Source organism: Rosa rugosa, chromosome 1, assembly GCF_958449725.1.
Source record: "Rosa rugosa chromosome 1, drRosRugo1.1, whole genome shotgun sequence".
NCBI classification, from domain to species: domain Eukaryota; kingdom Viridiplantae; phylum Streptophyta; class Magnoliopsida; order Rosales; family Rosaceae; genus Rosa; species Rosa rugosa.
This window is the reverse complement of record NC_084820.1, coordinates 13,184,290-13,210,012: the sequence shown is the minus strand read 5'-3', so window position 1 is coordinate 13,210,012 and position 25,723 is coordinate 13,184,290. Positions and strand designations below refer to the sequence as shown.

The following is a 25,723-nucleotide window of genomic DNA, read 5'->3' as shown; positions in this document are numbered from 1 at the left end:
TTTGCAAGGAACAACTTCCTCGCTGAAAATCGAAATTTTCTCGCTATAATATTTTGGCAAGGAAAATATTTTTGTCGTCAGTTCCTCGTAGTAGGCTGGTCAAGAAAAGTTTCTGCGAAGAAAATACTATTTCCTCGCCAAACTCTTTTTGTGATGAAAATACTTTTTTCTCGCCACTATTCTTTAGCTACAACTTTTTTCCTCGCCTAAACTCATACTTTTTCCTCACTGAAAAATTTTGAGGGCCAAATAATAGTCGTTAAATATATTTCTCGACGAAATAGATTTCATCGCTAAACTATTATTTCCTTGCTAATGATAAGAAATAGTTTAGAAATTATAAATAATAAAAAATTTAAATACACTTTTTGGGACGAAAATATTTTCGTCGTTATAGATAGATAGCTTTGGGTGAGGAAGTTTTTCCTCACTATAAGCTATCTTCAACGAGGAAATTTTATTTCCCTCGTACTGTGTATGCTTATAGCGAGAAAACCATTCCTCCCTAATTGTACTCAATGACGAGGAACTTTACTTTTGTTATTGTAGGTTCTCTTATCCATATAATGAGAAAATTCATTTTTATTGCAATTGTTTGGTTTTGGCGAGGAATAATAATGTAGATAATAAAGACGAGTAGACAAAAGAAATATATATTAAAATTAAAAGTAATAACTCAAAAAGTATTCCCTTACAATAAGTACTAATTCTTCTTTCTTGGGTGTGTGTGTTTGGTGGGGTGGTAAGGCTTTGGTCTCATATATAAGAGGTCAGGAGTTCGAGCCCCATCAAGGGTGGGAATGGGGTGGGGTTTTTAAAAAAAAAAAAAAAAAAAAGTACTAATTCAAAGTATAGTTATATCTATCAATACTAGATACTAATTCAAAAGAGTTTAGGGATCCTCCTTAATTTCGTTTTTGGCATCCTCCTGATCACTCCCTAAATCTTGGAATCTCTTCTTTCTCTTGCACTTGGAACTCGTCACTAGAAATGAAAGTTCTCTTTTAGAGATTTTGTAGAGAGCTTTAGCACCTGCAGAGCATGGCAAAAGGAGCCCACTTACGGATCAGAGCCTGCAATTAAGATGTGAAGATGAATTAAATTTTAGCTACACATACTACTCCATATGAACTACACATATGACCCAAATGCTTGACAAAAACATCTCACTCTAAAGTCCTCATAGCAGATTGGAGAAATTTTCCTCATTGAAACAAATACAGCTATGAAAGAGACTAAATTGTACAAAAAACAAGAAAACTGCAGAAACTAAAGAAGAGCAATAATAAATAAAGACAACCCCAAATAAGCTTAGCAATAGCAAAAGCATACATCACCACCATCAGGCACAAGTGATAAATATTGTGAACCGACAAGCACAGAGGGTTGTTTTAGTAGATAAAGAAAATTCCACTGTCATGTAATGCCTCATCTACCGATATGCCACCATAAAACACTAAAACCGTACAAGTGATTTGGTATTGAAACAAACAGTGTAGTACTGGAGAGCTTGCATGCAAAATTGTTCATACAAGAACCATGGGAATCATATTAATTAAACATAACGATCCAGAGCAATTCTAAACTATAATTTTGATGTCACCAAGGAAATTGGCATAGACTACTTTGTATCATATACAAATCAAATAAGACTAATCTGTAACACTAACCTGTTGATTCAAGTCTCTCACTTTATCTGTATATGCACGAGACTTTGATGTTAAACGACTAGACATTTGGCTGACCTCTGCAAAATTGAAATTTGGGAGCTATTTTTGGGAGCCATTTTATCACTTATATGGAAGTCAAAACCTTCCCTTTAGAAGCAAACAGAAAAAACTTACGGTCCAACTTTTCACCGACGCCAAGAACTTCCTGAACATTGCGAGTCATTATTTGGTGAACTTCATAGAGTTCATTATTCAACTTTGAAATAGTATGCTGAGTACGAGTGTCCTGGTACAATTTCTTGGTTTTCTATATGAATGTATGTTTTAAACATAAAAAGTAAAAGGAAATCAAACTCAGAAAAAGAAGCACCAAAACATAAAGCAAAATTACATAATTTCACATAAATATGAAAGAGTTAGTTATGGCAGTAAACCTACCGAATTTAATGAAAGCATATATGGTCTTGCAGGTGCTAAAGCTCCCTACCTAATGATTAATAAGGTCATAATATTAGCTATCGAAACTTTCAACAGCAAAAGAGTGTGTTATACTCCATATGGTGGATCAAAAAAGCTGTTTTTGAAATTTATTTTTATGTATTAATGTAATCTCAGAACTACGACATTTTAGTACTTCTTTATTATCCTTGTTAGAAGGAGTTTTAGACCCCCAAAAATTACTCATGGAGTTAAAACAAACAAAAAAGAAGCATTGTAAAGTGGAATTGGGCTAATGTGTTAGTAGTGTCCAGAGCTTGCAATTATGAAGGAACCTGTCACAGAGAAAATCAATACAAAAAGACACAATGATTCAAACAACCTTGCACTTAACACCGTAAAATTCATGCTCCGACCCTAATCTTGCAAAGTAAATAGGCAAATATTACATTTTCAGTAGCAACAGTTGGTACTTACTGAAAGCCTGACGAAATTAATAACTTGCAGCGTCATACATCCATACGCAGAAAAGAAAAGAAAACCAGGATTATTTGGTATTGAAATACATAACATAAACATCATTGAACTGGATTGAAAGCTCATCTAGAAAGGGACGTACCTAGCTATAATTGAATCCAGGCAAGATTTGGTGTCATCGACTGAAGCCATGTTTGGTAAATGTTGTAGGCAAAACTGCAGCTAATTTGAATCGAGGCATATCTTTGCTTCCCTCACTATTTCAATTCAAGACGAAAGCAAAGATACAAAGACACAAAAAACTCCAACCCAATTACAATTCACCAAACACTTCTCTTTCTCACTCACAAATCAACGTTGCCATAAGCCGCAAACCAGACAATCGAAAGCCCATTTGATCCGAAAGCCATTAGAGCACAACAACAGAGCAAGAACCTACCTTTTTGCTGTTAATCAAAAACACAAAAAGGAGGAGAAATCTTTAAACCCTAGGAGGGTCAAGAGCGTGTGTTGTAGGGTGTATCGTAATCGATGCCATGATCAACACCGCCAACTGCTTCATCGTCGGCCAACAACAACGCCCAATCACAACCCTTCAGGCCTTCATATCTATATCCTTGTCTGTAACATTGAATCAATGAATTGGCTGTTATACTGTATAGAGAGCCTAATAAAAGAGTTGAAGTTAAGAGACATAATTGAACGGAGGGACTGAAGTGAAGCCAAACTCTCAATACCAGATCGGTTCTCCACTGATAGAGCAAACCCAATGAAAAATTGAAGGAAGCCTCTGTTTTGGTTGATTGAGATCTCCCCGATCGCCATCAGGAAGCCTATTGATCACCCGTGCAAACCAGTTTTTCAGTATGCCCCTAAACCCCAGTCGAGCACTCAGACCCATTTCTTCCATTCGTTAGGGATTTTTTTGTTGTGTTACTCTCCTTACAAATATGAGGTGTCCTAAAAATAAAACTGTTTGGATCTTCAAATCATAATGGTCCCATATGTAATTTCTTAACATGTGAAGATGTCATGTATACAAAGAAACGGATCAAGAATGTATGACCCACTTTTAAGGGATCGCTTATTAGACCCACTTTTTGATCACATATCCACATCTCAACCGTTCTGTTTTTAAGTCTATATGAGTAGATCACCTCTGCAAATTTTCAGCCAAATTGATAATCATTAAGACATTCATAACTGCGATTTACAATTATAAGCATGAATAGTTCATGTTGGACAGATTCGGTTCGTCTATTGATTTAATCTAGTTCGATACCTTACCGATTATCAATTTTGCTGACAATTTTCAGAAATGATCTATACATTATGACCTAAAAACTGAACAATTGAGATGCCGAAATGTGATTAAAGAGTGGGTCTAATAAGCGATTCCTTAAAATGGCAAAAAAAAAAGTTCCCTTAGTGGAAGGTCCCTCTCTATATGTGTGTGTGGATACTCCACACACACACACACACACACACACACGTATACATATACATGTACATATACATTCAAGTAGTATAGAGATGAACTAGAATTAGTCAATGTAACCAAGCAATCATTCCTAGTAGTCCTCTGATTATAGAGAGGTCAAGTGCAAGAGTCAATTGAGACATTCAGATGAGAAAGTGTTGTTTAAAGAATCACAACTATTGCATTTATTCTAAAATAGTTTTGAAAAATTATAATGGTCAGGACTCGACCTCTAGACAGAAATAACCTTAGAAGATAAAAATAAATAAATAAATAAATAAATAAAAATTTGAGAAAATTAAGAAAACTAAACAGAAAAGATCCCACAACCAACTTTCCTTCCCACTATCTCAGTATCTTCTCTGCAATAACTGTTTTATTTTTTCTATCTTTTTTTTTTTCTCAAAAAAAATAAAAAATAAAAAACTTTTATACATACAAAGCACTTTGTATAACATGGACTTTTATAGGAACTCTAACAGCTTCCCCATATCTTGATTTTTCTCAATTTTAGGGAAAAATTTGGATATTTTGCTCCAACAGATTTCCTATAATTATCCTGAAATAGAGATAGTAATGAGAGAGAAAACAAAATTCCCTATATTTACAGTAATTTGTAAAATTTTAGGGAAGGATTTAGGGAAGAATTATGGAATCTGTTGGAGTTGGAGCAGAATTTTTTTTTGGAGATTTTAATTTTTGCTTCCCTATAATAGAGAAATTATAAGGAAGCTGTTGGAGATGCTCTTAGCAAGGAAACCATACTTTTGTCGTCATTGAATTTAGCGGGTTTTACATAATTTTTCGCCAAACTAATAACGACGAAATCGTTATTTCCTCGCTAATTGCTTCTTTTGACAAGGAAATAGTTCCTCGTAAAACACGGACTTTTAGCGACGAAACCATACTTTTGTCGCCATTGAATTTGGCGGGTTTTACATAATTTTCTGGCAAACTAATAACGACGAAATCATTATTTCCTCGCTAATGCTTCTTTTGAAGAGAAAATAATTCCTCGTAAAACACGGACTTTTTGCGAGGAAACCATACTTTTGTCGCCATTGAATCTGGTAGGTTTTACATAATTTTCCACCAAACAAATAATGATGAAATCATTATTTCCTCGCCAATTGCTTCTTTTGACGAGGAAATAGTTCCTCGTAAAACACAAACTTTTAGCGAGAAAACCATAGTTTTGTCGCCTTTGAATTTGGCGGGTTTTACATAATTTTCCGCCAAACTAATAACGACAAAATAATTATTTCCTCGTTGAATGTCGTTTTCGCGATGAAAAAATTCCTCACCCTAGTCTCATATTTTCTCGCTAATAACATGATGATTTAGGAGACCAAACTATAGTCACATTTAGTGATGAACCAAAATATTCGTCGTAGAAAGTGGTGACTTTCTATAGTGAGAAAAATATGTTTCTTGCAAAAACCTAATGACATTTAGTGAGGAATTGAAATATTCCTCGTAAAAAGTGACATTTACTGAGGAAAATAAATTTCTTGCAAAAAACTTGGTCGCTAAAAAGACTTTCTGTTGTAGTATTATTTACATAAATTTTAGGATTAAATACTCGTTACTCCTCATACTTTTGCATGAAAAACAGTTTAGTCCAAAATTTTAAAATGAAACTGTTTAGTCCTTATTCTTTCTAATTCTCACACAAAAGGTCCTAAAATGACTATTATACCCCTCACTTTTTTTTTCTCTTTTTTTTTTTCTCTTTTTTTTTTCTCTCTCTCTCTACATATATATATGGGAAAATTGCACAGTCAGTGTCTGAAGACTCTGAGGACTGTCAAAATGATACCTGAACTTTAAAATGTATCAATGTGATACCTGGACTTATAATTTGTTGTCAACGTTGTACCTACGTCAAGTTTCTGTCACGGCTCCGTCAATTTTGACCACGTGTGAGGCACGTGAGGCTGAAAATGAGGGCAAAAAGGACATTTTCACTCCATCAAATTCTAAATGAATAAATTCAAAATTGAAAATAAAAGAAGAATAAATTATTATATTGAAAATAAAAGTTAAATAACAAAATCCCCCCCTCCTCCGCCGCCGCCGTCACTTCAGTAACAACAGCAGCAGAAGCATCAGCAACTGGCGCCGTCTCTCGTTCTCTCCTCCGACGCCCCTATATACACCATTGATCGGAAACTCAGACCCCGCCATCCCCTACTCTCAGATCACAGCTCCAATCCCACCCAGCCATCCCTCTCCGTCGTTTCCAAACACCAGCCCCAATTCAATTTCAAAGAACCAAAAAGAATGAGAAAAGCAAAGTTTCTCCCTTGTTCGATTCACTTCTAAAACACAAAACCAAGTCCAACTTGTTTCTGCAAAATCATTCAACCCATTTCAAGTCCTCTCGATAATGTGTGGAGGTGCTATTATTTCCGATTTCATCCCGCCGACTCAGTCCTGACGAGTCACCGCCGACTTGAGAGCATGAGGATTGAACACAGAGAAGCCATGCAAGTGTAAATTGGGTTTTGAATTTGTGATCAGAAGTGGTGGTGGTGTTCTGCTGATGGGTTTGAAGCCCACAATTTATGTTTGGTTTCTGCTGCTATCAGTCTCTCCCCTTCTTTCGGTTTCATCATATTTTGGATCTCCGATCCCCTCGACTTTCTCACGACCCCCGTCTCCTCCTCCTCTCTTACCAACTTCATCATTGATCTATTCGCTATCCACCATGCCTCCATATCCCTAGTACTTATCTTTTTCAAACCATTCAATCTCTTTTCTCGGCAATACATCGAGCAATTTTCAAAGATTATAAATTTTCACAATTTTGAATTTTTTTTTTTAATACTTTGGATTACGGATTTCTTTCTCTGTTCTTAGGATATCAAATCTCATCTGGGTCTTGTTCGAATCGATTCATATTCTTGCAAACTTTGTTTTTTGGATTTGTGGGTTTTGTCTCAAAACATGGCAGCGAAGCTGGGAATGCTCCATTATGTACTGGACCATGTGTATGGCGCATTTATACACAGAACCAAGATTAGCCCTCAGTTTTCTTCAAGAGGGTGGGGTGGTAAACAGAGGGCAAGGCAATGTCATGAACAGTACCCGTTGGTTCAATCAGTTGGGCGAGTCAGTTTCCAGCTTGACTCAGTTAACCACCATTTTAGAATGGGGAAGGAGAGAAGAAGAACGGGTCGATGATGAATGAGGAGGAAGAAGAAATTCTTTTTAATTCTTCCAAATATTTCTCTTTCCTTCTTAATTATAGAATTAAGTTAATTATTTATTCATATTAAATCATGGTTAAGATAAAAAAACAATTTGCATTTCAAAAAAAAAAAAGGAAAAAAAAAAGCAAGTTGAGGGCATATCGGTCATTTAGCTCTCATTTTCAACCTCACGTGCGTCACAGATGGTCAACTTAACGGCGCCGTGACGGAAAGTTGACTTAGGTACTATGTTGACAACAAATTATAAGTCCAGGTATCACATTGATACGTTTGAAAGTTCAGGTATTATTTTGACAGTCCTCAAAGTCTCCAGACATTGTCTGTGCATTTTTCCCTATATATATATGTAGTGTGTGTGTGTGTGTGTATATATATATATATATATATATATCTACACACACACACACACATACACACACACATATATATATATGTGTGTGTGTGTGTGTGTGTGTGTGTATATATATATAGAGAGAGAGGCAGAAAAAATAAAAAATAAAAAGAGAGAAAAATAAAAAAATAAAAAGTGAGGGGTATAATAGTCATTTTAGGACCTGTTGTGTGAGAATTAGAAAGAATAAGGACTAAACTGTTTAATTTTAAAATTTTGGACTAAACTGTTTTTCATGTGCTAAATTTTAAGTTTTAAAATCTAAACCCTAGACCAGAATGTGCTAGTACTTTTTTTTTTTTTTTTGTATACAGCAGCCAAAACCCTATTTAACCCACCTGCATCCCATAACACATGCACGCTGAGCTAGCTAGCTATAACCTTTGTAGCTCACATTAATTTGTCTCTTCGATTCCTCCTGTGACCTTACCTCTATTTTCATCAATTCCATGGAGATCACAAACCAGCATGCAGCATTACTCTGCAGCCCAAGTTTGGGCCGTCTCATCCCTGTCCTTGAGCTCGGGAAACGACTAGTCACCCACCAAAACTTCATTGTCACAATCATCGTCCCATCCAGTGGCAAACTCAGGATTCTATCTATACTAGGGCATAATGAAAAATAATATAATAGAAGTAATTAGTAGTTAAACACCACATTTAAACTTTGAATATTAATAACATTTGAATTTTTTTTTTTTTTTTTTGAAAAGAAGTTGAATATCAATAGATCAACATCCAAATGGCTATAGTCTACAAAGCTTACATAAGAAAGCCAAACTCAAAACGACTACCCTATCTAAGCTAAAGCAAACTACTAGAGTCTCTGATGCGCTCGCAAATATGCAAGCCTATACAAAGTAATCAAGCCTCGCCTCCTACGGAAGAAATATTCAACTAACCCTTGCTTGCCAGGCACGCAATCGTGGTACAAACACTAATTAGAAACGTCATAGAAGATATATAGAAGCCTCATCACCTTGCAATAGACTTGAAGGAAATAAAATGCAATTAGTAAATAGCTATCTCCTTCCCCTTCGGGTTGGAGCCAGCTCCATCACCTGCCTTGTCAAGTTTGGGGAAGAGCCTTTTCTTTGTTGCCCTACCCTCTTCGCCCTGCTTTGCTTTCTTCTTTTCCCCATAGGGTAGTTTGTTTCTACTACCTGCAGGTCTCCCCCTTTTTCTCTTTACCTGAAGAGGGTGCTCATCAGTTTGCTGCACCGGTACCAAACCGAGCTGTTCCGGTTCCAAGTTCAGGTTCCTTTTGCCAACAGCTGGTGATGTTATCATCCTCCCTTTGTCGTCTCTTCCCCATGATGCTGCCAGGTATAGTCAACATCTCAGGCAATTCTCGAATGTGAGCTTGACGTCGAGGTCGAGTCATCAGGATGGCCGGATTGTGGAGCAGCCGCTCCAGCAGTTGGTTGGGAAGCATAGTTCGGAACACCACCTCCTGTCCTCCCATGGAAACCCTAGACCGAATTCCTGCATTCACTGTGCTAATCGACGTCGAACTCGAGGTCGGAACATTGCTCCCAATAAGCTGCATCTCCGGCACAGGAACAGCAGCCTCCTGTGGGGCACCTAAGACCGTGCGTGCTGCACCGTCATTCTCCTCCAACGGAGGTCCAGAGCATGGAAGGCCGACATGAGTAACCAGGCCACAAGTCGAGCAACGACCAAACAGTTTGTCAAACCTAAATTTGCATAAGAACTCGACTTCATCCTCCACCCAGTACCAGCGTTGGAAAGGCAGCGGCTTGTTAAGAGGGATCTCCACCCTGATGCGATATTTTCCAACTTTCTTGGCCTGTTTGTCGATCTCCTTGAAATCTCCAAGAGTAAAGCCGATTAAGGACATCACCCTCTCAGAACGGAACGCAAGCGGGATGCCTTGCAAATTGATCCAGTACAAGGCTGTGGTGAAAGGGACCGAATCAATGGCAGCCACCCCATCATAGTAGGCTAGGGCAACCGGAGCATGATTGTACCCCCATGGCGCTCCCTTCCATATCCGATCCCGATCGGTAGCGTCAGAGAGGGTGAAAAAACCCTCTGTCCCTCCGCCTCCTCTACACGGAGTGATCCATGCACCCGCCATGCATTCTGGAACATCCCCATAAAAGATCGATTATTGTACTCTCGAGCAGTGAGCAGCTTACCCACCATAAACACGTCCGCCTGCCGCAGACCCTTCCCTTGTTTAGGTCGCAGATCAACCTGCTTCCTTCCCTCAGCAATCGCAAGAGATGAAGCCAGTCGAGCAGCCATGGCATCAACAGAAGACATTGTTGATGTTTGCACAGAAGCACCGCAGAAAACCCTAACCCTAGAGAGGAGGCGGCTCTGTCTTTATTTCTAGTTCTGTTTTTAATAACATTTGAATTGATAAGTCAGTATGTAAAAAAAAATCTCATTTTATTGAGGAAAAAAAACAATTATAGATTATATTTTTCAATTAAATTAATTATAAGTACTGTATTGAATACTTTAACATGGGTTAGTGGGCTGAAGACTCTATTTTAACCAAAAGAGATTGGGTTGTGTGGGGGCTTAAAAGTTAATAATTGTGCAAACTTTTGTGTGCTAACGGTATTAATTATCCATTAATTGCAATAGAGAGAAAGGCTAATGACGGCACAAGCCCCCAGTTGGCACATACTGGGTCCGCCAGTGGAAGCTTCCAAGATCGAATCTAAACTCCTCGACGAATCGCCTTCCCATGCAGCAGTCTGGAAGTTAAAATGGAAATTTCTAGGGCTGGATTCGGTACTAAACCGAGGCAGTTTCTCATCAACTGCCTGCCGAACCAACCTTAGTCGATAGCCAATTTTTCAAATAGTTACCGTTCGATATAATTGGTATACCAACTAGTCGGCAACCGAGATCTCAGTTTGCTATCGATCAATAACCGCATCGAAACCCTGCGAAGATATCTGATGAAAAATCAAGAATGATCGATCAATTTGCAGACATCCAATTGCTGTGGGAATGATAGAGTGGCGTCGAGAAGTGAGAGTGATTCGAGGTGGGTTGATGGGAGTGAAGTGGAAACTGAGATTGTTCCTTTTGATAATGGAGGCAGAGATGGAGGGTTTGGATATCTAAGAAGGATTTGATGACGCCACTGGATAAGGATTATGATGATGATGATGATGATGGTGATGGTGATGGTGAAAGAGAAAAATAATAGAGGGAAGAAATAGAAGAAAGAAGAGGATGAAAGCTGGAAGAAAGAGATGAGGACTTGAGGAGAGATGAGGATGAATATGATGATTAATGAATCCTCTATGTTTGTTTTGTTTTATTTAAATTTTATATGAAGGTATAAATATAAACTTTGTATATATTATAGCAAGAGCAAGTCATGGTCTTGTGGTAAAGACTTGAGTTGCTTTCGAATCTCGCCTCTTACAAAATCATTATGTTTTGCATACTATTATGTATATATACATACGTATGTATACAATTCAGTCAGTATACCGTATATTGAAGGTAGGAAAATTCTCATACCGTAGCCGAGCCGAATCTAATGCTCGGTACGAGGCAAAATTTTGGTAGGCCGATAATTCGACCCAAATTGGTTTGGATCGATCTGAAAATCAATGGGCTCAAATAAGATTCACAAATAAACCAACAAATTTAATCTCCATATTGAACTAATAGGCGTAATAGCCTAATGTATATTTTGGTCATTTTGAAATTTCAAGAGCCATATAATTTCTACATTACAATTTACCAAATACATTAAGGGGGGTGTATTGTATATGGAATTAGTGGAACTTTTAAAGAAATCTATGGAATTTAAAAGTCTGGGTGTATTCAATATAGACTTTTAACAGTCCATGAAAGTCTTGAGGTATTCAATTAGGATTTTTAAAGACTTCATGAATTCCACCAAAATCTAGGGGTATTCAATTAGGATTTTTAAAAATGAATAAAAGTACAGAGGTATTCAAAATATCATTCATACTTATGGAATTAGAAAATCATGGATAATCATGGACTTTGTAGTGTTAACTATACATACCAAACTCCAATAATTTTCCAGCCTCCAGACCAAAGATTTGAAAAAGTCTATCAAAGTTTCCTCTTAAAAAAAAAAAAAAAAAAAAAGGTCTATCAAAGTTCTTCTCTCTACGCACGAAGAAATTGGTCCTTCATCATCTCTCTTTAATTTTTTGTTTTTTCTCTAATCTTTTATGATATCAACGTTTTTTGATACCCAACATGTTCATTGTAGTTCTCGAATGTGATTTTTTTTTTTTCAATTGTGATACTTCGAACCCTAATAGCAATAAAAATGATTTATGAAACCCTAAAACCCAAATATTGTGGTCTACCCCTAAGACCTTGAATAGTGTTGCTATGGCATACTAAATTTTATCTTATTAATTAATTATTCTCATTAATTTGAATTTATATTATGGTTAAAAGAAATGTTGAACAATTGAATTTCAATTGATTGATTATAGATCAAGACATTGACCAATATTTGCTACAATATATGTTAATCGGCGAAAACAAAATTGATGAAAATAATTAACCATAAACATCAAGTGATCTATATTGCATATTTATGTTGTTGTGAGATTAGGAATGAGAACAAACTCGCTAGACAGACTAACGATCATTCATTTGAGTCAATTTCTATTAGAAGATACTTGAGCATTGTGGGAGTGGTCAAATTCTGCTGGGCCCGCAATTAAAGCGATTAACTCCGTAGTTAGTATGACGTTAAATTTCAGTCATGAATGCGGCTATTATTACGACAATAACTACGCACAATGATTATGATTATAAGTGCGCAATGAATGACTATCATAAATACGCAATGAATGACGGTCGTAAGTACGCAATGATTAACTTTTATTAGTGCAGCAATAATTGTCATCATAAAGTATGTAAATAAATGCAGCCATAAAAGCCGGAATAATGACGGCTTGCTCCCTAAGTAAGTCATCGCCTATATAAAGGAGGCTCGACGTCCAGGTAATCCATCGAATTCCAACCTGTTTGACTCCACTACTGAGAAACGTACTAACTTAGGCATCAGAGGGTTTTCTGCAGGTGCCCCCCCTTCTCCTCGAGCCGACGGTAAAACTTCGAGTCAACGCTCCAATGAAGCTTCTCGATTGTTCCCGGTCAGCTCCCGCTCCAGTCCGCATTCATTGGTGAGTCAAACTCCTCTACGGAATTTTTCGACACCAACAAGTGGCGCCGTCTGTGGGAAGCACTTTTCCCTAAAAAGTGATGGCGGGAGCTGGCCCTGACGGGATCCTATTTCTGTCACTAAGGACTGGGAGTGATGGAATACAAGCCCTGAAGTGATAAAAGTCTGGGTAACGTAAACTAGTGTTCTTTCCTTTAGTAATCATATTCTGATTTTTTCCTTTTATATTTGAAATTTATTTGTGGTTAGTGTTGTTGAAATGTATGTGTAAGGCTGGTGGCCAGAGTAAATACCCAAGGCCGGTGGCCAAGGAGAATAAAATGTTGTTGATCAGATTCAAAGGGAAATGGGGGCAATTCCATATCTCATGCTGAAAATGAATCTTCACCTTGAGGAAAGAATCGAGGCGGCTAGGGCCCGAGGAAAGAATTGAGGCGGCCAGGGCCCGAGGAAAGATTCAGGGCGGCCAAGGCCCGAGGAAAGATTCGGGGCGGCCAGGACGGCCAGGGCCCGAGGAAAGAATTGGGGCGGCTAGGGCCTGAGGAAAGAATCGGGGCGGCCAGGACTCGAGGAAAGAATCGGGACGGCCAGGGCTCGAGGAAATAATCGAGGCAAGATTCGAAACAGCCAGAGAATGGAAATTTCCTCTTAGGACGAGTGTCCAAAGAGAAAATTTGGGGGCATTGTGGGAGTGGTCAAATTCTGCTGGGCCCGCAATTAAAGCGATTAACTCAGTAGTTAGTATGGCGTTAAATTTCAGTCATGAATGCGGCGATTATTACGACAATAACTACGCACAATGATTATGATTATAAGTGCGCAATGAATGACTATCATAAACACGCAATGAATGACGGTCGTAAGTACGCAATGATTAACTGTTATTAGTGCAGCAATAATTGTCATCATAAAGTGTGTAAATAAATACACCCATAAAAGCCGGAATAATGACGGCTTGCTCCCTAAGTAAGTGATCGCCTATATAAAGGAGGCTCGACGTCCAGGTAAATCATCGAATTCCAATTCTCTCTACTCCACTACTAAGAAACATACTGACTTAGGCATCGGAGAGTTTTCTGCAGGTACCCCCCTCCTCGAGCCAACAGTCAAACTTCGAGTCAACGCTCGAGGGAAGCTTCTCGATTGTTCCCGGTCAGTTCCCGCGCCAGTCCGCATTCATTGGTGAGTCAAACTCCTCTACGGAATTTTTCGACACCAACAAGCATTGAAGAGACAACGAGTTATTATCTTGTTTTGTGTTTGGGCTGCTTTTGTTTTGTTTTTTGTTTTTATATTTTGTACATGCTAGGAAATCTGTAGAAGTCATTCATAATAAAGTATATAGATTTTCATGAATCAATAAAAGTCTGTTGCTAAAATCAATGGTTTTAAGAAATCCATAACAGTCTATCAACTTTTTAAAGAGTCTGTCGACTTTTCAAAAAGTCTGTCATTTAAAAAAAGTCTGCACAAATCTAAATACAACAGGTAAGACTACTTTTTATGACCACAACACTTCAACATAGTTTACCAAACACTTCACTAACTTATTTGACTGCTAATTATTTTAAGGATTAAATATTGTTTAGTTCCTAAACTTTTGCCCAAAAAACACTTCAGTTCCTGACTTTCTAATTTCACACATTTAGTCCTTGTACTCTCAAATTTTGGACCAATAGGTCCTTTTCGTTACTCTCCGTCCAAAACCTCCATTTAATTGCTGACGTGGCAATCATTCTGCGCCAAAATATCTATTATACCCTTGTTTCAATTTTTTTTTTCTTTTCTGTTTATCTTTTCTTTGTTTTCTCGGTGCCTGACCCACAACCACAATGACGTGGTTTTCCGCCTCCGAGCCCTTTGACGAAACCTTTGGCCATTCTTCGACGTCGTCCTCAGCTCTCTTCCTTCCGCCAACTCTGTCAGATCGCTTTCTTTCCCCTTCTAACTCGCTCCGGTTCTTGCGGCCGCACGAGAGAACTTCACCTTCAACTTCTTCCGTCAAATCACTGCCATCAAAGTGGGTATAAAATGGTGGAGGTCGAATCAAACTCGTCTCCACCACCCTCAGACCCAGTTCCTTCAGATCCTCCAAACCCCACACCCTAACCGCTGAAGTTGCCATGACTGCTTGACCGGAGTAATGGAAGAACGGCCTGTTTTGGTGGCGGCCTTAATGGATAAGCCGTGGTTTCGAAGGGGAGCAAACTCGCAGGTGGAGTCGAAAGGATTACGACTTGGTTGTGATCGTGAATTGTTGAATGTGGAGAAACGAATTGGATAGGAAAAAGAGCAAAGGGATTTAGATCTTGATTGAATTTGAGGAGAAGAGAATTGAAGTTACCTAAAGAGAAGTGAATTGTTGACCATCGCTCCACTCTTCGGCACTCTCTCTCTCTCTATCTGTTCAAATGGAATTTTGAACTAAAATTGGGAGTGTGTTTTTCTCAAATTTTGGTGACTTAGATGGGTTATGGTATTAGTCTTAAGAAGTGATTTTCTGAGTAAGAGGATGAGCTGCAATTTTCGACTTCAAATCGTGTCTTACTGCTTCCTATTTCTTGGAGCTGGAATGATGTATGTATTGGAAATTTGGGAGTTCATTCTTTTAGTTAATGTTCTTATTAAAGTGTTTAAGCTTTTAGTGATTGCAAGTGTGATTCTGTTCTGGTTTTGATGCTCTAAAATGTTTCTGGTATGATTTGCAGCTTGAGGCTGGGTTGAGGATCGAGGCGAGTATGAGGTCCGATCTGGTGGAGGAAGGATTGGTGCGGAACAGAAGACCTGGCCGGAGTTGAAGTGCTAATGCCCGTGAAGTAGTCCTTGACCGGAAATTTCGTGGAGTCGGAAGAAGAAGAGATACAAAAACAAAAAAAAAACAAAATTTTTTTTTTTTAAAAAAAAGTAAGTGAGGGCATAATGGACATTTTGGTGTGGAATGATTGCCACGTCAGCAATTTAACGGAGGTTTTAGACGGAGAGTAACGGAAGGGATCTATTGGTCCAAAATTTCAGAGTACAAGGACTAAACGTGTGAAATTAGAAGACCAAGTACTGAAATGTTTTTTGGGCAAAAGTTTAAAGACTAAACAATATTTAATCCTTATTTTAACAACTGATTTTTTTGACCACTAATTATTCTCACATGTATATCGAACTGGGCCTTAGTCTTTTCAATGATGCATTAATATAATTAATGAGTATTAATAAAACTAACATAAATAGCTGCATATATTTTTTGGAAAATTTGAGCTGGGTGCTGGTCCATGCGCATCTCATAACATATGCACGCTTTTCACCCACCTGCATCTCGAAATGGGCCTTAGTGTCTTTTCAATGATGCATTAATATAATTAATGAGTATTAATAAAACTAACATAAATAGCTGCATTTTTTGGAAAATTTGAGATGGTTACTGGTCCATGCGCCTCTCTATTTAATCCACCTGCATCTCACAACATATACACGCTGAGCTAAGCTGAGCTAGCTAGTTATAACTTATAATTCTCTCTTCGATTCCTTTCTACCTTACGTCTATTTCCATGGAGATCACAAACCAACATGCTGCACTACTCTGCAGCCCAGGTATGGGCCACATCAACCCTGTCCTTGAGCTCGGGAAACGACTCGTCACCCACCAAAATTTCACTGCCACAATCTTCGTCGTCCCATTGCACACTTCCAAGGTCGAATCTGAACTCCTCGACGCATCTGCCTTCCCACGTAGTCTGGACATCATCGAGCTCCCATCACCTGATGTTTCTGGCCTTGTCGACCCCGATGCTGTCGTCGTCACACGCCTCGCAGAAATGATGCGACAAGTACGCCCTGCGTTTCGTGCCGCCTTACACGACATGATCAAGTTTCGTCATCGTCGCCCCACCATGCTCATCGTGGACCTATTCGGCACCGAATCTTTGCCCATTGCCGAGGAGTTTGGGATTCCAAAGTATGTGTACATTGCTTCCAATGCATGGTTCCTTTCTGTAATGATTTATTCTCCAACACTAGATGACCAAGTCAAGGGTAAATTTGTTGACCTCGAAGATCCACTAGAAATTCCTGGATGTAGACAATTATTACCAGAACTTGATATCGTTGACGCTTTGCTGGACCGGAGTAATCAGCAGTACGACGAGCACATGCTGATGGGAAGAGGAATCCCAAAGGGTGATGGAATTTTGATAAACATATGGGAGGAACTAGAGCCCAAGTCCCTAGCAGCACTAAGAGATGAGAAATTCTTGGGCCGTTTTGCGAATGTGCCTGTCTTTCCAATTGGGCCGTTAATGAGGCCCAATGTATCTTCCGGCTTGAGGGGTGATGTGTTTGATTGGCTAGATGAGCAGCCCAATGAATCTGTGATTTACGTGTCCTTTGGAAGCGGTGGGGCCTTGTCGTATGAACAAATGGTCGAGCTAGCTTGGGGTTTGGAGATGAGTCAACAGAGGTTCGTTTGGGTCATTCGGCCGCCTATCATATCATCTGCCGACGAAATATTTTTCACGGCAGGGAATCACAATGGTGAGAACAACAATCTAACTAAATACTTGCCCAAGGGGTTTTTGGGCCGAACCAAGGACATTGGGTTTGTCATCCCTTTGTGGGCTCCACAAGTGGATATCTTGGCCCATCCATCGGTCGGAGGGTTTTTGACACATTGCGGGTGGAACTCAACCCTTGAAAGCATCACCAATGGAGTACCAATGATCGCTTGGCCGCTCTACGCTGAGCAAAGGTTGAATGCTACGTTGTTGACAGAGGAGCTAGGGGTGGCGGTTCGGTCAAAGATACCCCCATGGAAGAATGTGGTGGAGAGAGAAGAGATAGAGGAAATGGTGAGGAAAATTATGGAGGACGAAGAAGGTTTTGCATTGAGAGATAGAGCCAAGAATCTTAAATTCAGTGGGGCAAAAGCTTTGGAACAAGGTGGTTCGTCTTATGATGCTCTTTCTCAGTTCACTAAACATGCTGACATGTTAGTGCAATTTGCAAATGGTGTTGATTCTTCTTCCCAAGTTCCGTGAGAAGTGTATACATGCATTTGTTTTGTTTTTGAATCTGTTTAATTTGTTATTCTTAGCATAAATCATTGTGCTGCAATTAGAATTACTAGTCTTAATTATTTAATTGTTGTTTTAATCATGAACTGCGTTTGTATGTAATGAAATGTTCACATACCATATATTTATTTTTTCTTTGCATCGTATTACTTACCATATTGTTCTTTAGTGTCTACTATCTAGTCCTTCTTACAATGTGTGATACCAAGAATATCATAGGGTTTCTAGCTGATCAATAGTAGATAATCTTCTCAACAAAAAAAAAAAAAAAAAAAAAGAGTGTATAGTATATATCCTTAATCAATAGTTATGAGAGTTCGAGCTTGTAATAGGGATATTATATAAAAAATAAATTTATTTATTTTTGTTTTCATAGATGTCTTCTCATTGCGATTCTTATATGCGGTAAGTTTAGTGCTTATTGCAAGCTTGTAATCTTTTTCATTCTTTCAATAAATTTTTCCTCATTTTTACGAGAATTCATAAAAAAATATATTAATCAATAGTCATGAGAGTTCAAGATAAAGATTGTATAGTATAATATAGTAACATATAAAATATATACATTAGTCATGGGCAGCTGCGGCTTGGCCTGAATTGTATGTGTACTATTTTTTGCAAAACAAAAAGAAGATGATAATAGTGATCAAGTCCTTTTTAGATTGTTTTCGAATTGGGGTCAAATCATTAGTTTAAGGTTGCTAATTGATAGTTGACACTGGGACCTTACAAAAAGAAAAAATGAAGCTTGAACAGACATAAAATGTTGACGAACTTTCCATTTAGATGGCAAAGCAATGCGAGATCGATCAGCACCACAATAATCAACAATGCCAACCAAAGGAATACGCAAAACAAACAAAACAAATGCTAAGCAAAGGCAAAATATAGCCAACAGGGAACACAGCACGACAGTCTAGCTAGATATCATATTCGCTAAACTATCCAAAAACATAAGAAAGACCAGAGGAAAATTAATTAGTCAAGACTAGAGAGACATACTGGGAGATACTATACTAAATTCACATGGGCACCAGCTAAGACGAGGCTCCAAGTTCATTTGGGTTCACTAAGAGAAGTGAGAATAATCAGCTTCTCGTGATTGTCAGGCGCTTGTTAATTCAAGCATTATAGTTAGCATTTTGTTGTTTTCCCTAATAACAAACTTGTTATTTTCCCATTGATCAGGAATTGTATCATGATCACCTTTATCATGGGCCAAATACAAGTTGTATATGTATCTTAAAAGTACCTGTTTATAGCTGGTGCAAGCAGTCCGTTTGAGATTTTCGATCAATTCTTGCAGAGGTTCATTATTGAAGACATTAAACATGCTGCAATGGCCGGATATGACATTTTAGAGGTATGAGGTGACCATGAAAAATGACTCTTTGCATGTTATAATAAGGAAAAAATAGGGTGGACTTGAGGCGACTGTTTTGTTAGCCTCACATCAGGTTAGGTCTAATATCGACATGCAGCGAATTTTCTCTATTATGTTCAATATTTGGAACAAGTTGTTCAATGAACAAATGGAATAAGTTCTGATTTTCCTTCCCTCTGCTCGGGGATCTTTTCTTGATTGGCTGGAGTCTCTTAGCGTGCACAATCCAGCTGCAGACAAGTTTGCCAAAGCCCTTATGCTTTGTCATTCCCTCTGGCGTGCTCGGAATCGTCTAATCTTTCGTAATTCTGTCTCCACCCCTGCCGAGGTAGCTAGCTTTTGGCGCGGCTAGGTTGCTTCAACAATACTCCAGAGCAAATCCTTCCCCTTCTCCTCCGCCACCTCCAAGTGGTCGTCAGTGCATCAAGTGGAAACCTCCCCTCAACCCCCCCCCCCCCCCCCCGCCCAGCTTCTTTGCTTAAACTTAACTTTGACGGCTCCGTGCATCCTCCTAATTGGGCCGCTGCTGGCTCTGTGGTCCGCGATTCCAATGGCAGTCCCATTGTAGCCATGAGCAAAATCTTGGGCATCTTGACATCTTGTTAGCTGAAGCAGTTGCTCTTCGTGATGGTCTCCTTCATCTGTCTCAACTCACTTCTCAGCAGTTGATTATTGAAGGTGACTCTAAACTTTTAATTGATGCCATCAATGGTCATACCTCACTCCTTGGCGAATTAAATTTCTTGTTGAAGACATTCAAGCCTTAGCGCGTCGCTTTTCCTCGGTCTCATTCTCTCATGTCTGGCGGGAAGCCAATTTTCTAGCTGATAGTCTGGCAGTTCTTGGTCATTCTACTTCTTCCACTTTGTTTTGGTTTTCTGAGTTGCCCCTGTCTGTGAGCCCTGCCTTCCAGTTTGATCTTTTTGGGGGCGGTTGTGCTCGGGAGTTTTCATTGTAATGTTTTTCTCACGATCGAAAAAAAAAATGTAATAAGTTACTTATTCTTTAACTAGGGGTCCACTTCAAGCTTTAGACGTAAACCAATCTTGGTTTTTTTTGCTCTCCGGTTTACTCAAGACGTGCTCCCTGAAAACCAAAACACGAAAAAACCCTAAAGAGAGAGCGGCGGAGAGCTTCTCGTTATGTGACCGTCTCATTCTGCAATTTTGCGCTCGTCCGGCGGCGCATGATGTCCAGCAGGCCTCAGTGCTCTGCCGGCTTCTTTGTGCAGCTTCCGGACGGGTAATCTAAAGGCGGGCTCTGAGGCAGCGGTTTTTTGGATGGCGTGCTCGTAGTTCTGGAAGATTTTGTCTCGCCGGCGGTCTGGGGCGGCATCTCTGCGTTCGTGGCGGTGCGGTGTGGCATCTTCGTTCTGTGGGTTGGCTGCTGCTGTGAATCGGGGATCGGTGACGGCGATGGAGGCTCTCGGTGAACTGCATCGGTCTGGTGCCTCGGGAAATCTTAGGGAGTGGTGTCACGGGATGCTCAGTTTTCAGGCGTTTTGGAGTTTCACGGTGGTCGAAATTGGTGTGACAGGGCTTCGGGTAGCAGCGGTGACGGAAGGGATGGTGTGGAGCGGCGGCACGTGCAGTAGATGATGTCTTGGGCCGGGTTGGGCTGGTTTGCTAGGGCTTGGGTGATGGTGTCCTTGGGCTGTTTTTGGGCCTGGTTGTTTTAGGTTTGCATTATGTTAGTAGCTTTGTTTACTTCCAATAATCCCCTAAGTCTTTTTAGGGACCAATGCACTTTTTGTGCTTCTAGCGGATTTTCTGGAGTAGTACCGAAGGAAGATTCATGCTATTTCGAATGTATTTAATGTCAAATGAGTGCCCTAGTTTCTACGTACCACTGTGGGTACTAGCACAACTTCTTGCCTACCCTTGATTGGTAGCGGGAGTGGTATGTAATGGTCATTCTAGTTTGTGATCAATATAGTGGCTTTTTGCCTTGATTCAAAAAAAAAAAAAAAAAAACGTGCTCCCAGACAACTTGTAACCATATTCTTCTAAAAAAAAAAAAAAGGTGGTGTTGTAAACAAAAAATAACAATGGGTGATTTTTCCGTTGGTATAAATAATGGGTGAACTTTATTAAATTTCAATAAAACATAATTGATCCCAAAAATGATAGAGAATATGAGATTGATCAAAAATTTGTATTTTTTTCACCCAATTTACTGTATGATGTATAGGTTGTCTGTTTACACATACAAGTGTAGGTGATTGAGTTTAGAATCCTACAATGAATGAGTGCCCACAAATCAACCCTAGAATGTATGGTGCTGGGATCGTGAGTACTACAAGATAGTTTGATAAGTTTGGGCTGTTGTAATATATGTGATCAGTAGCAGCTCTGTTGAGTCTTTCCGTTGATATGATATAAAGGGGTATGTACGTATTCAATTCAAATTTTAAAAGATTGTGATCATTTATAATTTAGAAAAATCCCATTTCTATTGGATACTCTCCTATCAAGAGACATAGAAGAACAAAAACCCTAGAATGAGAGTGCCACTGCTCTCTCTTTATTCTAGTACGTCCACCACGACTAGATTTTCAACATCGGCTCTAGTCGATCACCCTAACCTTGGCAGCTGATGGCATCCCTTCCCACGGATTCAAGATGTGCAAAGGATTCAAAGACGATCTTGATTGTCTATCTACTGTGTTTGCCACACCTAACCATTCTTGGATGGCTTTGATGCGGCATCATCTGCTTACTGCCCGACCATCAATTGGGATTCTAGTGATGAAGGGCCGCAATTCTCTACCCAAGCTTGTCGTCGTCAATCTGGTTCAGACTAGATTCAACACTCAAGGATTTTGGCTGGGGCATTCAATTGGTACAACTGGTTTCTCTTTGGTTGCAGTAAGAAAATATGGTGATGGCGCCATCGACCCAGTTCGATGGAGGCGCAGGCTGCCGAACGCTGCCAAACTGTGCGATGGAGATGGGCTTGGTGTTGGGCCTCTCTGCATAGGATTTTTGGTTTTTGATTGGGCCTGGTTTAGGTCTAGTCTTAAGCTCTTTAAATCCTTGATTTAGTTTTATTTTACTTTGCATATCACTATGTCTTTGTTACGTAGTTCATAGGCTCGTTTGAATAAGTGAGTATGGGTACCGTTAAATGATTGGACCTAATCTATGTATCGCTGTGGTTCTTACCACAAACTCTTTATCTACCCATAGATGGTAGAGGGAGGATATATAATGGCCCTTTCTGGCTTGAGTATTAATATATCAACATGATATTTTCAAAAAAATTTAAAAGATTGTGTTTGAGTATAATTTATGGATTTACTTAATCCAATGATTGTTTAAATTTTATATGGATTCATCTGTGTCTGTCAACTTTGTAATTTTGGTTTTATGGAGGATCATACTCATCTCTTTTTCAACTGCTCTTTTGCTCAACATGTTTGGCGTGGTTTGCTTGCTGTTTTGGTTATTCACTACCATCCAGTGGCACTTTGCTAGATCTTTGGAATGCATTCACTCACAAGTCCTTCTCTACTCAATTGAAAATTTTTTGGCTTGCGTGCAGGAGGCTTGTATGTTCTTCTAGCTATTTGAAAGTCTCGTAATAAGCTACGGTATGAGAACAAAAAACTGTCACTTATGCGTGTCTTCCGATCTATTGAAGCTTGGCTTAATTTCTTGCTCCTCATGCGCCTGTTGACACCAATGGAGTCTTGGATGCCCAATTGCTTGTTGAATTGGGTGTACGTGACACCAACCTCTAAAACCCGAAAAGAAAATCGGCTTGTGCTATGGCAGCCTTCTATTTCTTTGTGGATTAAGCTCAATACTGATGGTCTTGCTAAAGGAAATCCAGGTCCTACAGTTTGTGTGGGTGTTTTTTGGGATTGTCAAGGTCGTTTCATTGGAGGCTTTAGCACTAGCCTTGGACACCATAATGCTTTCTTTTCTGAGCTGATGGCAGTAATTATTGGAGTTGAATTGGCTTTTCAGCTAGGTTGGCATTGTGTGTGGCTCAAATGTGACTCTACAAGTGTGGTTGAATGTTTCTCTAAAGCATCATTTGTCCCCCCATGGCATTTGCGCATCCCGTGGCTTAACTGTGTGGTTAGAACTCGTGAGACGTCATTATATTATTTTCATGTTCTTCGAGAAGGGAACACTGTCACCGATAGACTTGCTCATCTGGGTTTGACTTTATCATCTTTGGTTTGCACACTTCCTCTCCTACTGAAATTATTCAATTCCTACGTATGGACTCTGTAGGTTTCCCTTACTTTCGTCATGCTTAGCTGCTATTTTGCTAATGAAGATGTGCTACAACCTGCAGCTCTTGTTTTTGGGCGTTGGTATATTATGGTTGGTGCAGCCAATCGGTATATCAAAAATGCAACTTTGCCACGTTGATAAGGATGCAACAAATCCAAGTGCACGAAGGGATGGCCATGCAGGTGGTTTCCATGATCATGCTATCTCTTTATTATATGTTCTTTGTGCACTAGCGTTGGCTAGTTTTACTTTTTCCTTTTTGTTTTGCACCCTTTGACTATGGGTTTCTTTCATTTTATTTTAGGATTAAATTCTGCAACTACCTTGTACTTTCAAGGGTTCATCAGTTCAGTCCCTGGACTTCTAATTTAATCAAAAAAGTCATTGCACTCTCCAATTTCATCAAATCAATCCAATCTGTCATTATTCCGTCAATTTTCGCTGTTAAAATGCTGACGTGGGACCTTCTCACAGGGAAAATTCTCAAACTACCCATCGCTAGGCAGCCCGCCGAGGCGCTAGTGTTGTGAATGCAGATGGGTAGTTTGGAAATTTTCCCCGAAAATTGACGGAATAGTGACGGATTGGGTCGATTTGATGAAATTGGAGAGTGCAAGGACTTTTCTGATTAAATTAGAAGTGCAGAGACTGAACTGATGAACTCTTGAAAGTACAGGGTAGTAAGCAGAATTTATTCCTTATTTTTATTTGTTTTGGGGAAGGTTTTGGTTTAGTCCTCCTTCCCTTATTTGTATTCTTTATCTTTTAAATAAATTTAAATGAAGGGACAGGCAGTGGGTTCTCAGGTGATAACCCCCTTTCCTTTGGGATTGTGGGTGGGCACTTGACACCCCAAATCGGCTTTCACATAAGAGCTAATATCGCCTAATCCTCTATTTACTTGAAAAAAAAATTTATATAGATTCTAATTGATTCTAATGGATTGATTTATAAGTATTTATTTAGATTTTTATAAGTTCTTATGATCTTTTTGGTAGTGTTTTGTTTTTTAGGGTTTAGGAATGGATATATGGATTCAACGTACCATAATGCTATATCAATGCCAAAAAAGAACGGCAACAATTCTCCCCTTCTTCATGTTTTTTGATCATATATGAACAATAAGAGAAATATAATCACAACTCGAAAAAAAAAGAGTTTTATACTTGAACCATGTATAAAATACTCTACAATGTCAAAGCGATTAACTTTGACAACCAAACGAGTTTGTGACACCTAATTATTAAAGAAACACATAACTAATATATGTAATTTTCTACTTTCATACTTACGTATCCCTTGCACATCTAGATAAATATAAATCAAATTCAACTTACAATCAAAAAAAAAAAAATTCAACTTTCAATATCTAATTAGAAACCAATAAAAAGAAGAGAGAATTAACGATAAACGTAGTACAATAGGCTTTTGTTTGCCCTTGCAATCTTCTATTGACTCATATTCTGCTACAAAGTCCTTAAATTTGTACAGTATGCTTGATTTTCAAGTATTCATTACTTCAATCTTAGGCATTGATTTTTCTATATTTTTTTAATACTACATCAGTCAAACACAAAAAATAAAGGCAGAGGAGGATAATGGGAAAGTGAGTTAACAGCAAAATGGATGAGCATCATCTATTGAGGAGAACCTAAAGGAGCATGAGTCATATATTCCACAAAACACTGCTCTTGCCAAGGCTGTATAGTTTTTTTCAGCCTACTCAAGTCCAAACCACTAGGACCCCTTAGAGGTTCTAACCAGGGGGCACGCAGATCCCAGAAACGCATAGTTTCTCCTCCAAAAATAACTTCCCCAATTGGAGAGCACATTAGATATTTACCTAAACCGGTAGGTCCTTGAGTAGATCCTACATTAGCCCCAAGACGTTGGTCTCTAACCAAAAAAGTATATGCTTGAGCTTCTTCATTCTTTGAGTGCGAAAGGGTTCTCAAAATCTCTTGAAAGTGGCTGGATTATTTTTGAGTGAGTTTAATTATATATATATATATATAAAGCACTATAAAATCCTCCACAATTTAGCATTTAAGAGCAGTTTTAGCAGTGTTTGGGCCCAAAACGAGCATTTTGGCCTGACAAGGCGTGTCTTGGAGAAATTGAGTCAATGTCAGTGGCTCAAACTATATATTGTCGACAAGTTCGAAATATATTATTTAGAGGCTAA

At 38.9% G+C, this 25,723-nt stretch overlaps 2 protein-coding genes across 5 annotated transcripts; one reads left to right on the top strand and one right to left on the bottom strand.

Annotated features, from left to right (window-relative positions):
- Positions 1-696: 696 nt before the first annotated feature.
- Positions 697-3,557, bottom strand: LOC133727290 (25.3 kDa vesicle transport protein SEC22-1-like). 4 transcript variants are annotated; one of them, XR_009855108.1, is made up of 5 exons: positions 3,323-3,557; positions 2,586-3,206; positions 2,109-2,157; positions 1,671-1,977; positions 697-1,073 (listed from the first exon to the last, which is right to left on the bottom strand). XR_009855108.1 is itself a non-coding variant. In XM_062154888.1 (5 exons), the coding sequence occupies exons 2-5, from the start codon at positions 2,124-2,126 to the stop codon at positions 1,026-1,028; spliced, it is 276 nt and encodes a 91-aa protein (XP_062010872.1). In that variant the 5' UTR covers positions 2,127-3,206; positions 3,323-3,556; the 3' UTR covers positions 697-1,025. The 4 variants fall into 4 exon arrangements, 1 of the variants encoding a protein (XP_062010872.1); XM_062154888.1 differs by having other exon boundaries at positions 1,671-1,747; positions 1,845-1,977; positions 2,109-3,206; positions 3,323-3,556; XR_009855107.1 differs by having other exon boundaries at positions 1,671-2,157.
- Positions 3,558-16,386: 12,829 nt separating this feature from the next.
- LOC133745369 (anthocyanidin 3-O-glucosyltransferase 5-like) lies at positions 16,387-17,871 on the top strand. The gene has a single exon (XM_062173456.1). The coding sequence runs from the start codon at positions 16,387-16,389 to the stop codon at positions 17,869-17,871; it is 1,485 nt and encodes a 494-aa protein (XP_062029440.1).
- Positions 17,872-25,723: the final 7,852 nt, after the last annotated feature.